This window comes from Oculina patagonica, chromosome 12, assembly GCF_052425735.1.
Source record: "Oculina patagonica isolate OP01 chromosome 12, crgOcupat, whole genome shotgun sequence".
Lineage (NCBI taxonomy): Eukaryota > Metazoa > Cnidaria > Anthozoa > Scleractinia > Oculinidae > Oculina > Oculina patagonica.
Genome location: NC_135769.1, coordinates 20,476,402 through 20,489,132, shown reverse-complemented (window position 1 = coordinate 20,489,132; position 12,731 = coordinate 20,476,402). Strand labels below are relative to the sequence as shown.

Here is a 12,731-nt window from a genome sequence, read left to right as displayed (position 1 = left end):
CCTTTCGTCGACTGTTGAAAAAATTGAATCAACGGTCAAATACATAGTCGATTATTTTTTTTATTTTGCTGTAAGTTGTGTTTATAACAGCGAAGACCAAATTATCAAAGCAACAGCTATAAGACTCTATAACAACGTATGTGGCTCTGTGACTCAGTTTTGTTATAGTACTTAGCTGTTGAAAGAGTAGTAAATATGCTTTTTTGTTGTTGTCGGGATATGTTAAACAAGGCTAGTTCTGGAATAGAGTGTTGTATTTGGAAGAAATGACTTTTAGGTTTAGATTTTCTATATTGTTTGTTTTGACGTTTGTAATACCAACTGTTATTGGTATTTTGAGGTAAATTTTACCTCTCAATTCCTGTATAATTGCAATTCTCCAGAGGCACCCCCCTATAACAAAAAACTAAACTTTTACAATAAATAGGAATTCAACAACGCCATTGAAAATGTAATTTTATCGATGGTATGTCACATGACCGAAATATAATTATGGCGCGAAAATAGCCATAAGAGCGTTTTTAGCTATTTTTGAACAAAATTCGTGGAAAAAGAGTTTCTTGTGCAATCAAAATTTTGTTTTTGATTAAGAAGGGTATGGACTGTTCTAAAATGTTATTAAATAGAAAATAAACCACCGCACTTTTGAAAAAATGATATTTAAAAATCCCCGAAATTCACTATGCTGCATGCATAAGCTACCTACCCAGATTAGAAAATATGTCAAAAATTACAGTTAAATTCAAAATGTGTTTTAAAACATTATAACATCTAGAAATGGTTAGTTTAGCTCGAGAAAAAAATATGTGAGCTTAATGCTAAAGGAAGATTTGTTTTAAGAACCGAGAAGATGGCCTTTTTTATGAGAAATTTTGGCTCTTTCTGTGCCAAAACTTAGGGGGGTGGTCAATCTCGGGATCAAAAAGCCAGAAAATCATTTAAGTAGCATCAATCTTAATCTTATCTGATAGGTATTAAATGCTGAAAAAATGGGGGAAATCGGCTGACCCCCATCTTTTGGCATTGCCTGGTTTTCTCTGACAATGACACTTAAAAACCAGAACAGCATATCGGAAATAGAGTTGTTGCTTTATTATATGTAACTGGCAGCCAGCGCAAATCTAAATTCTGCACCGCTTGAAGCTTGTCCGGACTGGTTTGAGTCTGACTTGTCCCTAGGCGTCCCCCTTCTTGGTCGTGCACAGTTAGCTTGGCGTTGTTTGCATCCCTCGCGCTCCCTGATCGGCGCCTGGGGACGAGGCAGAATTTGATTTGTATTGCTCCAAACAGAAGAGCAATAAAATCATGCCAACTTGCCAGCAAAGCTACACTGCTCTGCCTCTCTCCTCCGCAAAGGCCTCTTTCGTGTTTCGTACGGGCTGGGAAATGGGGAGAGGAGAAAAGTAAGCGCGCAGAGCCTGGGGAGAATCGAAACGAAAGCGCGCGGGGGACACTAGGAAAGGAATAAAGGAGCCTCTGCGGAGGAGAGAGCTGCTGTCTTATTTATGGCCCGCCGACCTCTCGCAACTTCGTTGCTCGTTCTCGCTCGCTCGGCCGCTACGCTCGCTTTACTCGTGAGGTCAGTGACTCGTGGCAAGTAAACCCTTCTGAAAGACGTCCGAGTTGGAGAACTATATCACGGATTTAAGTCGAATTTAGACATGAGAAAATGGCAACAAAATTGAGTGAAATGTAAAAATAACCACTGACCACTTCATAAGGGAAGGATCCGCACCGAGGTCGAAACTTTTACCCTTTCATATATATAATTTCTGACAGAAAAGGTTCCCCTTTCGTATACCTCCGATAGAAAAATACTTAAATGAATCGACCGCTCGGTGGGTCTAGGCCTGTTCATGATATTTTGAAAGGTCCTTTTTAAAAAACACCTAAATAACAGTTTTCCCTAGGTCAATACCCTTAAATATACTTCAACTTATGAAATCCCCACCCTTTTATTTACCTTCAGCCTCCCCATAGAGTCCACTATATGGAGGCCTCCCCCGGGCTTTTAAGTACGTTTGCGTCGTTCGTAATGTACAGATGTACACAATGATGAGAACTATAAAAGCTTAAGCGTGGTCCTATATTTATACCTATACCTACAGCCTTCCTATTAAGTCCACTATATATAGGGAGGTTCCCCCCCCCCGGGCTTTTAAGTACGCTCGCGTCGTTCGTAATGTACAGATGTACACAATGTTGGGAAATATAAACGCGTGGTCCTATATTTATACTTATACCTACAGCCTTTCTATTAAGTCCACTATATATAGGGAGGTCCCCCCCCCCCCCGGGTTTTAAGGATGCTCGCGTCGTTTGTAATGTACATTTGTAATGTACAGATGTACACAATGATGGGAAATATAAACGTGTGGTCCTATATTTATACTTATACCTACAGCCTTTCTATTAATCCACTATATATAGGGAGGTTCCCCCCCCCCGGGCTTTTAAGTACGCTCGCGTCGTTCGTAATGTACAGATGTACACAATGTTGGGAAATATAAACGCGTGGTCCTATATTTATACTTATACCTACAGCCTTTCTATTAAGTCCACTATATATAGGGAGGTCCCCCCCCCCCGGGTTTTAAGGATGCTCGCGTCGTTTGTAATGTACATTTGTAATGTACAGATGTACAAATGATGGGAAATATAAAAGCTTAAGCGTGGTCCTATATTTACCGTATATCGTTTACCGCCCTGGGCGCTTATTAAATTTTTGGACCTTGAGGGTGGGCGCTTATTCGAGGCTGGGCGCTTATTAAATTTTCACCATTTTAAGCAAGTAGCACGTTTATTTTGCAAGAAAACTACAATTTTACGAAAGCTGAAATTAAATATTCATTAAAAAGTTTCAGCAAAAAAGCTAAAAAAACTCGGTTTTCGGGATAGTCTTTTTATAGTAGTTAGTCAATTTTAATCTCAACTTCAAAATAATTAAAATTCCTCTTGTGCCCTCAATTTAGAGGGGTGGGGGTGGGCGGTTATTCGAGGCTGGGCGCTTATTAACTTTTTCTACCTTCAGGGTGGGCGCTTATTCGAGGTGGGCGCTTATAATTATTCGAGGTTGGGCGCTAATCGAATAAATACGGTATATCTATACCTACAGCTTTCCTTTTAAGTCAACTATATATAGGGAGGTTCTCCCACCCCCGGGTTTTAAAGATGCTCGCGTCGTTTGTAATGTACAGATGTACACAATGATGGGAAATATAAAAGCTAAGCGTGGTCCTATATTTATACCTACAGCCTCCGGCCCTATCCCCCACCAGGGGGCAAGGAACTAAGAAGATACTTACAGCCTTTCTATTAAGTCCGCTTTATATAGGGAGGTTCCCCCACCCCCGGGTTTTAAGTACGCTCGCGTCGTTTGTAATGTACATGTGTAATGTACAGATGTACACAGTAATGGGAAATATAAATGCGCGGTCCTATATCGGAGCAATTTGTTTTAAGCACCATTTAAGAGACCTGAAGGAAACAACGGCAAACACAAATAAACGAAAAATTACATTTTTAACAACACATAACGTGAAACACAAACACAATAATGCTCAATTGTAACTTTAAAGTGTATAAGTCAGACGAAACTTTCTTTGTTAACAATCGGCGAGAACGTTTGCGGCCAACTCTTGCATGTTTTGGTCCGATTTGGTCCTAATTAGCACAAATCTAGTGTAATTCAAATTACTGTAATTATCAAGAACCTTTTGTGAATTAAATCCACGACATAGCGGCGGCGAAAAACACAACATGTAATTTCATTAATTAATACTAAAGAATATGCAATTTCTACTTCTGGAAAGGAATTCTGAAATATATAGGTGAGGGTTGTTTTAAAAGTTGTTAATAGGTGGTTGGTTGGTTGGTTTTTGGTGCGAGATGAAAACTGAAGGAAAATAAAAAGGCTTAGCACTTTTTGTTTAAGTGCCTTGTGTAAAAGCCAAAAATAGCAACCAAGCCACGGCCCCGGCTTTGTTCAATCATCTGTTAGCTTTCTCTCGATTTGAATAACATTCGCTAGCGTCCTGCCCTCTTTTTATCTCGTTAACACTTCTTCTTAACAGCTTTAGAGCTTGAAAACAAAGCGGTCATTAAGTTAAATTTGCATGAAAATATATCTTTTCTAACGTTGTTCTTTGGGCAATAAAAAGGTAAATGAAGCCGGCTCTGACTGTATTACGAACTTGTTTCGCCGGTAAAAAAGCCGATGTAGCACCACGAAATTTATATTCAAGAGATTCACTGTATTCTCAGTTTTGTTATTTTGTGAGGGTCCGACATGAATAGAGCAGCTGAGCTAAACAGTCAACTGGCGCAAGAACCACTCTTGCTTCAACGAAAGCTGAACCGAAGGCTTTCCGTTCAGAACAATCAACTTACAAGCAACTGGGCGAAAGTGAAAGACTCTCTCGACAAAATTCAAGGCTTTGCTGAGAGTAAAATGGAAAAAGACAAGAGCGAAATGCTGAAGTATCAAGAAAAATTAAAAGGAACCAGTGGAAATTTTCAAATTTCCGCAGACACTGTATCCACAGCAACTACACCAAGAAGGCGATCGATGAGTTTTAGCGTGGAACACGAGGAAGCCATGAAGCAAACATGGTTGGAGAAATCAGAAAAATCACGCCAAAGACGACTCTCTGTCTCGAGCGATTCTTCAGCGCAGACTGCAACCATTAGTTCGGAGAAGAAGCGAGTTTTTCGAAGACGAGCAAGTCTGTCGCTTTTAGATCTTCAGAGGGCGAACGAAATCATGAACGGCAAATCTCGGCTATCGGAAGTTTCAAAAACTTTTCTGAACCCTTTGGAAGAAGAGTCGTCGAGTAGAAGGACTTCAATTTTTGATAATGATGATGATGACGAAGAGCCGATACGTATACCGCCATCCGTTCGCTTTCCACCCATTCATCAAATGCAACCAGCCAAGCTATCCACGAGGAATTTTGAAAAGCCTCTAGTAGAGTTTGAGAGGAAAACAAGTGGAGAGCTAAATGACACCAAAGACTTAAAGTATTGTCGATATCTTAGAAATGCTAGAAGAAAGAGTGTTGTGTAATGAATTCAACATAACATACGAAAATGGATTGACTTCAGAACATTTTTGCTCCAAATCAGTAAACAGCTTCCAAACAGCCTTTTGAATTTGAAAAAGTTAGGCTAGGACTGATTGTTACGTAGTTGATAAAAAGTATTTTTCTTTTCTATTTAAGCTACAGAAAAACAAAGACAACACTAGCCGTCAGTCTTCATGAAAGACTTGTGTTTTGAACCCATAGCTAGTCAATTTGTTAACCCCCCCAATAAGTAAAGTATATAATTATAATATTTTTTTTTTTTTTATATAAAATTTTTTTAAATTTTTTAATTTAATTAAAAAATCGGTCCCTTTTTAAAATCAGTCTGTAAAACTGGTTACATAATATATATTCTTTTAACAACACACAACAACAAGCTTTATCTCGCATAGAAATATTTTATGTAAACGAGGGGCCTGGCTATCTGAAATAACTAGAGAGTTAAAAAGGGCAGGCAGCCAGATTTACAAATAATTATATTAATACAACTTTAGGTCGGTACACACACATACAATTAACACAGAACCGACAGTAAGCACTCAATAAATACTATACTAGAACGCTATAGAATAAATAGGAGAAATGTATTTAGCTTTTGTATAGCTTGTAGAATCTATTCGCTTTTAGTTTTTGTATAGCTTGTAGAATGTACAAATAATATACAAGAACTTTTTTTAACGCGTGTGCATATTTTAGACATGAGCGGCCTTTGTTTATATTTGTAAATAAACCATTATTATTAAAGCTTGCAATTCCAGAGATGGTGATATTGTTAAATAAAAAAGTGCAGGAGTATATTAAATCTGTTTTGTTGACGAGTCCCTTAATAAACTGAGCGCCTTGAGTTGCAGACGCTAACGACAAATTAAACTAAATGAACCCCGAAAAACTTTGATCCTTTAATGGAAATTTCGTTTAACTATGTTAAGTCGTCTCTATTGTTTTCCGGGATTATTGCTTGTTGTGTGTATATTGAGTCAGCAGTCTGTTATTATTGTACAAGGTTGTATTACTGTGAGCCTTTCGCTGTTTTTTAGTCAGTTCAATCTCGAATAAGTTCAACTTTTACTCTAGTCTTTGCACAGATTAACTTTTCCCTCTCGCGTGTTAAACAACTGAACGCTTTGCTCATCTTGCAATTGTTTTTATTAAACTACTCTACTATTGCACTCTGTACACATTTTGAAAAGCCTACTGAACCTCTTAATTACAGTAATTAATTGAAAAGTAATTTTTAAATAGTCAATGCCAGGCTCAGTTCATTTTATTGTTCAACCCCAACTTTTCATCGTAAAAGCCTCGCTGGTTGTGACTTTCGATAGCGACCTTCTTTTCAAACCAAAGCCTTTGTGTACCAGTCAATCAATCAATCAATCAATCAAATTTATTTACCCTCGGAGCTGACGGGGGCTCACTAGGACCCTAGCAAAACAGTGTTTTCGTTAAACTAAAAGAAATGAGTGTTGCACTCAGTTAAATGATTTTCTTTTGATTCTGTTTTATTAACAATGGGTCGTATTTTAGATCTCCAAGCATAAAACGAGAGAAAAACGCGCGCAATTAAACCTTTAAGAGGTTATAGACCGTCTCCTTGCAATTTTGTCTCAATGCAAATTTACTTCTGACTGTTATTCTGCCTGTGCCCTACGAGACTGTAAAAATTAAACGCACAGAGAAGCTCTAAAAAATTCAACCCTGCATGGTATTTGTTGTTAGTACATGGACGAATTTCGGACAAACGTGGCTGTATTTGTGGCCTATTAGATGTGTTGGGTTCGCACGGTATTGTGGTAAAATGTACAGCCACCATCTTTTTCCGTACAGTGGATTCCGTTGCGTGTTAACGACAACCAGATTCGTCGAGCGTGCGCAGTAAGAACGAGGACTTTGGGTACGGTTGATGTTGATGAGATCACGTTAGTTTCTAGGGTCTTCACGTTGTTCGCCATCACGAAGACCTGGGAACGAGTCCGACCTCGCCCGATCCCTGCCGGCATATTTCACAATTCAAAACTCGGTGCCTTATGGCGCCAAATGGGATTGTAAATTGAACGCGCGCGAATAGAAAAACGGATTTTTAAAGCTCCTGCGCCATTTGCCTGACAAGTTCCAGCCAACTGCGTGGAAAGATCCGTCGTCAGATTCTTCCTTGCCCTCGTGTGCCACTGCTACCTGTACATTTTTCAACCGAGAATTGGCGTCGATTTCGTTGTCTGGCGAGAAGTCGTTTTCCCTGTGGTCGTAACACGTGCAGTGCAGAACACACAAGCGGTAAACTTGTAGTGCCAGGACCAGCGCGTTTTTAGCGGTCAAGAAAATCACCATGTACTCATAAGCTTGATATTGGGCGATTATGAATAAGCGGAACGTGAGAAATGGACCGTCTTGCATGAATAAAGACATCAAGATTCCTACAAGCTCTGTTGTGATTCGGGATTTGGTTGTTTCCTCCACGGGTTCGTTACTCATATCAACGCATGTCTCTGCTGCCGGGGAACTGGGTTTTGCGGCAACTTTTTCTTTTAAAGGAATCATCTCGTCTCTGCCGCCATTAAACTCGAGACGAAGATTCGGTGACGTCATTGATGTCGTCATATGTCCCGTCGTGCGCTTCGGTCTCATTTGTCCTACATCGAGTGAGAATCTCCCAGGCCCCCTCGAATGACTATTCGAAGCGCCTGGTTCGGCCTGGGTATTTTGTGTTTGGCTCGTTTCAGGCCCAGAATTACTGTTCAAGGTCTCGTTTGTTTCGCCTACTTGAGGCTGGTAAGAATTGCGCCGAAAGTCCGGCAAATAGCCACGTGGTAATCCACGTGAATAATTGTGTGACATCAGCAAAATATCACGTGATATTCTCTTTGCGGCTATGGCCTGCTTGAAGTCCAATGACGTCATAGAAGCTCTGTTCGGCTCGCGAGCAGCTAAATCAGTTCCTCCATATGGAACGATCGATCTTCTTCCCGGCGTAGTTTTGTTATTTTTCGCCGGCTTTTGATCATTCGGTCCTTCTTCTTCGTCGTCAAGTTTCGACATGGTGTTAAACGGAAACTGCATCAAACTCCAAGTCCACAAACACAAAATCGTCGCAATAAGAGTTGATGAAGACTTCACGAAACCCAGCTTTAGAATATCGAAGAACTCAATGATGTCTGCGCACATGGCTAGGTTGACGAGTAGAAGCTGTGAGAGCGAGTCCTTTGTCATCCCTTGAACTGTGGGCAAAAGCCAGCGACCGAGAATCATCATTAGCATGGTGGTCTGTTGTATTAAGTCTGTCCATCTCTCGGCTGATACAATAAAAACGTCTGAGTTGAGCTGTAAAGACAACAACAAAATCTGTTATGTACCATTTATTTACCACCTTTCTTTTCCTCGTCTCCTCAAAGAACGCGCTATCGACATTGCTGATCCTAGCATTAACTAGGATGTCTGTCACATTTGTACCTAGTAAATGACCTAGGGGGGGGGGGGGAGCAGGGCAGGGGGGCGGAAGCCCAGGAGAATAGGAAGCGGGAGGGGTACGGTAGGCGGGAGAAGGGAGGGCGGGAAGGTTTCCCAAGGTGGCAGGAACCGGGAGAAATTGAGAAAAAAATTGCAACATTACGTAATATTTTGCAATAGAACAATAGATATAGTACACCCATGAGTGTAAACACAACTTTCACGTTCAATGCAAAAGGTCTTGCTACGATATCCGTCAAACACAAACAAAATTGTTGGGAAGGTTTCCTATTTTCCTCCTCCCTTCCCCTTATTCAATTTTCTTCTCCCCTATCCCGTTATTCAATGTTGTGGTATATCAAAAGACTTATCTCACATCATATTGTTCACCATACTGCTCAGTGAGACTACATTGGTATGAGGATGGGGGATGGGGAGGGGGCTCTCAAACACCGGCTCATGTTCCATCTTAGGAATCTACTTGTTAGTTAATTTACACGATACTTGCAGGATTCCTTACATTGTTTGTTGAGGTGCCATTTTTACGCGCCTCCAAAAGGTGAAACTCAAGAATCCAGGTACAGGGAATGATTCCAGCCAGATGACAGAAGATTGATGGAGAAAACCTGATCAGAAAGAAGACAAACCTTAATTACAAGTGAGAGATAGACAGAGACGGGGAAATATTGCTACCAAGAATTACCTGAGCCCGCGGTTTTCGTCACGGAAGCTGCTAAGCAACACGACACATGCGCCATACTGTCGTGGCAACTTTCGGGGTACTCGTGTGCACTCGAGCTAGCTTTTGATTGGTTGATAAATTTGGAAACTCCTCGACTAGTTTAACGACAATTTGCCGATGAACGGCTTTTGTGATGTTGTTCGCGCGGCTGCAAGCGGTAAATTTTAATTTCAACTTTAAAAGCTTGAAAACACAAAACAAACGCTAAAACCTGACTCGGTTATATCAATTCCAGGCAAACTGTTTGCGCGGTGAGGAAATCAGTAGAAAGGTAAATATTTTCATTTTTTTTATTGAAAAAAAAAAAAAAATATGAATTTACAAATACCAAGAGTTCTCGAAGACCTTTATCAAATAAAATAATTAATTTATCAAGTGCTTGTGAGAGCTACAAGTTTTCGATAATTCTGGTTTTAATTAAGAAGGAGTTGAAGTTATATTGCATGACCCGAGGCACTGTGTAAAGCCGCAAACATGAGAAGTCAAAATAAAATAGGAAGAAATACTACGGTTTTGGCAATAAGGCCAATTCTGACAAGTTCTAAAACGTTCTATTTGACGCCTTTGTTTTGAAAATAGTCGCTGAGTCAGAAATTGTTGCCGTAAAAATATTGTTAAATTTCCGTGTTTAAATGTCTGACTTGGCAATACATGACTTAATTAACGATGCATTTTCTGCAGAAAGGGATCGAATGATTAACCGTATTGAGATAAAGTGGGCAAAATAGAGTTTCACAGTTGGAAATAAAATCAAATATTAATCTCCCGCAGAGAAGCCATCAAAGTGCTGTTTTTACAAGAAACTTGATTATTTGTTTTCAGACCTCAGTTATATTGTTTTGTAGTCAGAACGAAATCCTAGATAGATATATGATGTAAACACCTGGAGAAGAGCATTTGAAATCTGAGTTTCCACTTTTTAAGAGTCATTTCTTTATTTATTCTTTTTTAATTACCCGGAAAAAGTAAACATTATTAAAAACAGAAAGCCGGGTGAATGTGATGGGGAGAAAGTTCGTTTTTCACTCGATAGCAGTGGGAGCAATCTTTTCTTTAGAAGTTTTGCTCGTTTATTGATCTCCTTTTTTATGGCGACACTAATTCGTGTAATAAAAATCACCGTTGAATGCATGAATATCATAAATGTTATTCAATAAAACATAATTTTAATTAAAGGACGTGGTTTTAAAGCCGATCCACTTCTTTCCGTGACAAATCTGAAAACTCGATTGACATAGAATTTGAACTCTTTTGAAAGCTTGATAAGATCGGGTAGATTTGCTTTCCTTTAAAAAAAGATAATTCGCTACGTGCTGGTATTTGTTGTGCTAGGCCTGTACAACGTTTTCTGAGGGCTGTATGTGTACCTCGATGTAAGAATAATTATGTTGAACTGGAACGTGTGTTGTCCAAACTTTGTAGCGATTTCGTGTAAACATCAAGTCAAACTCTATACTAACTTAGCAGCAAATGAAACAACTCATTTTTACCGCCTCATTTAAGGAATAGTTCTATCAATTGTGCTTTAGCTTGTATGAACCAGAAGGCTGCTCCTATTGCTCCAATTTTATTTTGAAAATGGGTAGAAAAACTATATTTCCGACGAAACTAAAACATTTTTCATCAGGGTGAAATATTTTTTTTTTATTCCTTTCCTCGATCGTAGTTATGAGCAATATATGGTCATCAGCAAAACCTAATGATTACCTGAGTGATCTTCCTCTTAAGACATGAAAAAACGTGTGTAATTTTATAGCTTTTTTTAGATGCTCTCAACGCGACAGACAAAAGACTCATTTAATCCCGACTGAAAGCTCAGGAAAATTAAGTGATATTTTGAGATTTCATATACTGCACTTTGCTCAAAAACACCTGCAGAAAAATTGTACTCAAGACAATTTTTGTATCCGGGACAAACAATGGTTGAAATTAAGAAGGCTTTTCATGCAAATATGGAACATGAAAATTTTTCGTTTTGTCAAGAGAGAATTTCCGAGCGGGTATGAAACTTGGAACTATTTACCCCGTTGGACTTGAAATGGTTTACTATTAAAACTTCAAATGGTTTACTTTTAGGTTTACGTTTTTCCTTTCTTTTTTTGCCAGAATCCGGTATCTAAAAGCTTTGTTAACAACGACCTCACACCCATTTTATTTCGGAGCTTGTCAATTATCTGTGCATGAGCTCAAACTTGAAAGACAAAATGCGCTGTTTGACTATTAATATAAGAGTAATAAACTGCAAAGTTTCCCAGTCAATAAAATGCAACATACAAAGCTAATTGCAAAGTATATGCAGCAAACTGATCGCTGACAGAAAGTCTTGTCTTTCCGTTTTTACTTAAAATGTATCAAAATAAATTTCCTTTCGTGAAGTTTGTGTGTGGCCGGGAAATTTTGCAGAGTTTTAAATTTTTCCCAGGTTCGGAGTAGATTGTAATCTCCACTTAGTAATGGGGCATGAAGTTTGTGATATCAAATAATTCTGCCATTTAATTTGTCCTTTCATTTTATGCGCAAATTTATAAACGAATGCGCTGGATTCTTACGGATTACGAAACATCACCTAGATGGATGGAATAAAACAACTAAAATCATATTAAGATAAGGTTTTCCTTTTACAGTAAAGGCTACAGTGAAAATAGTGAAAACATACAGTAGGACTCTGTCTTACCATTTATACTCCTGTCCTCTCCTGTAAAACACGGAGAACAATGTTTCCAAGAAAAGAAGTCCTTCGAAGAAGGCCAGATACCACAACCTTTCATCAAGTGTGACTTGTACGACCCACCACACCGACACAATTATGTGACCAGCAAAAATCACCCGAGTAAGCAGCGATTTAACAATGTAAGAAGCAGAAGACATTGAATTCGTCGCCGTTTGTGAATTCTTTGCGTTGAGTTTTAGAAAATGTCAGACCAACACAACCGGCGAGCTTTTCAAATTTAAAACTGCGTTTGTTGCTTGTTCACATTTAAGCTTCGTAAAAAAAGTGTTTTCTTTTTTTCTGTTTATATTTAGCACGTATGATCTTTTGATCAAGAAAAGCTCAGTATTGACCGGCAAAGGCAGCCTTTTTAGAACTGTTTATATCCTCGGGGCCGATCGCGTATTAGAGTCGCATGCGATCCAAAGTGTGTGTATGTATGTCTCAGCGCGAATGACACTTAAAGTCAGCGTAGACTAAAGTAAACTTCATTATTTGACATTTCCACTTTAAATCAGAATTGGTCGCGAGTGAAAAGGAAGAATAGGTCATTATCTGTTGTAGTGTCATATTGATAAAGCATCTGCATTTTAACTGGACGGCGTGTTTGATCATAGCAGTTCCTCGGAAATATTACAACTCATTTGGGATTTAAATAAAATAAATGACTATCCGTTTTTCTATTGTTGTAAACGAAAGTCGTATGTGGAAATCTGCTGGAGATCGTAAATAACTACAGTTCTTTTAAAACACA

The 12,731-nt window shown here is 39.0% G+C and overlaps 2 protein-coding genes across 2 annotated transcripts; one reads left to right on the top strand and one right to left on the bottom strand.

Moving 5' to 3' along the window:
- Nucleotides 1-4,288: 4,288 nt before the first annotated feature.
- LOC144633474 (uncharacterized) lies at nt 4,289-5,176 on the top strand. The gene has a single exon (XM_078492335.1). It carries the CDS (start codon nt 4,289-4,291, stop codon nt 5,063-5,065), a length of 777 nt encoding a protein of 258 aa, XP_078348461.1. The 3' UTR covers nt 5,066-5,176.
- A 1,046-nt stretch (nt 5,177-6,222) lies between these two features.
- Nucleotides 6,223-12,404, bottom strand: LOC144633966 (uncharacterized). Its single transcript, XM_078492900.1, has 3 exons — nt 11,942-12,404; nt 9,046-9,151; nt 6,223-8,399 (listed from the first exon to the last, which is right to left on the bottom strand). Exons 1-3 carry the CDS (start codon nt 12,133-12,135, stop codon nt 7,107-7,109), a joined length of 1,593 nt encoding a protein of 530 aa, XP_078349026.1. The 5' UTR covers nt 12,136-12,404; the 3' UTR covers nt 6,223-7,106.
- Nucleotides 12,405-12,731: the final 327 nt, after the last annotated feature.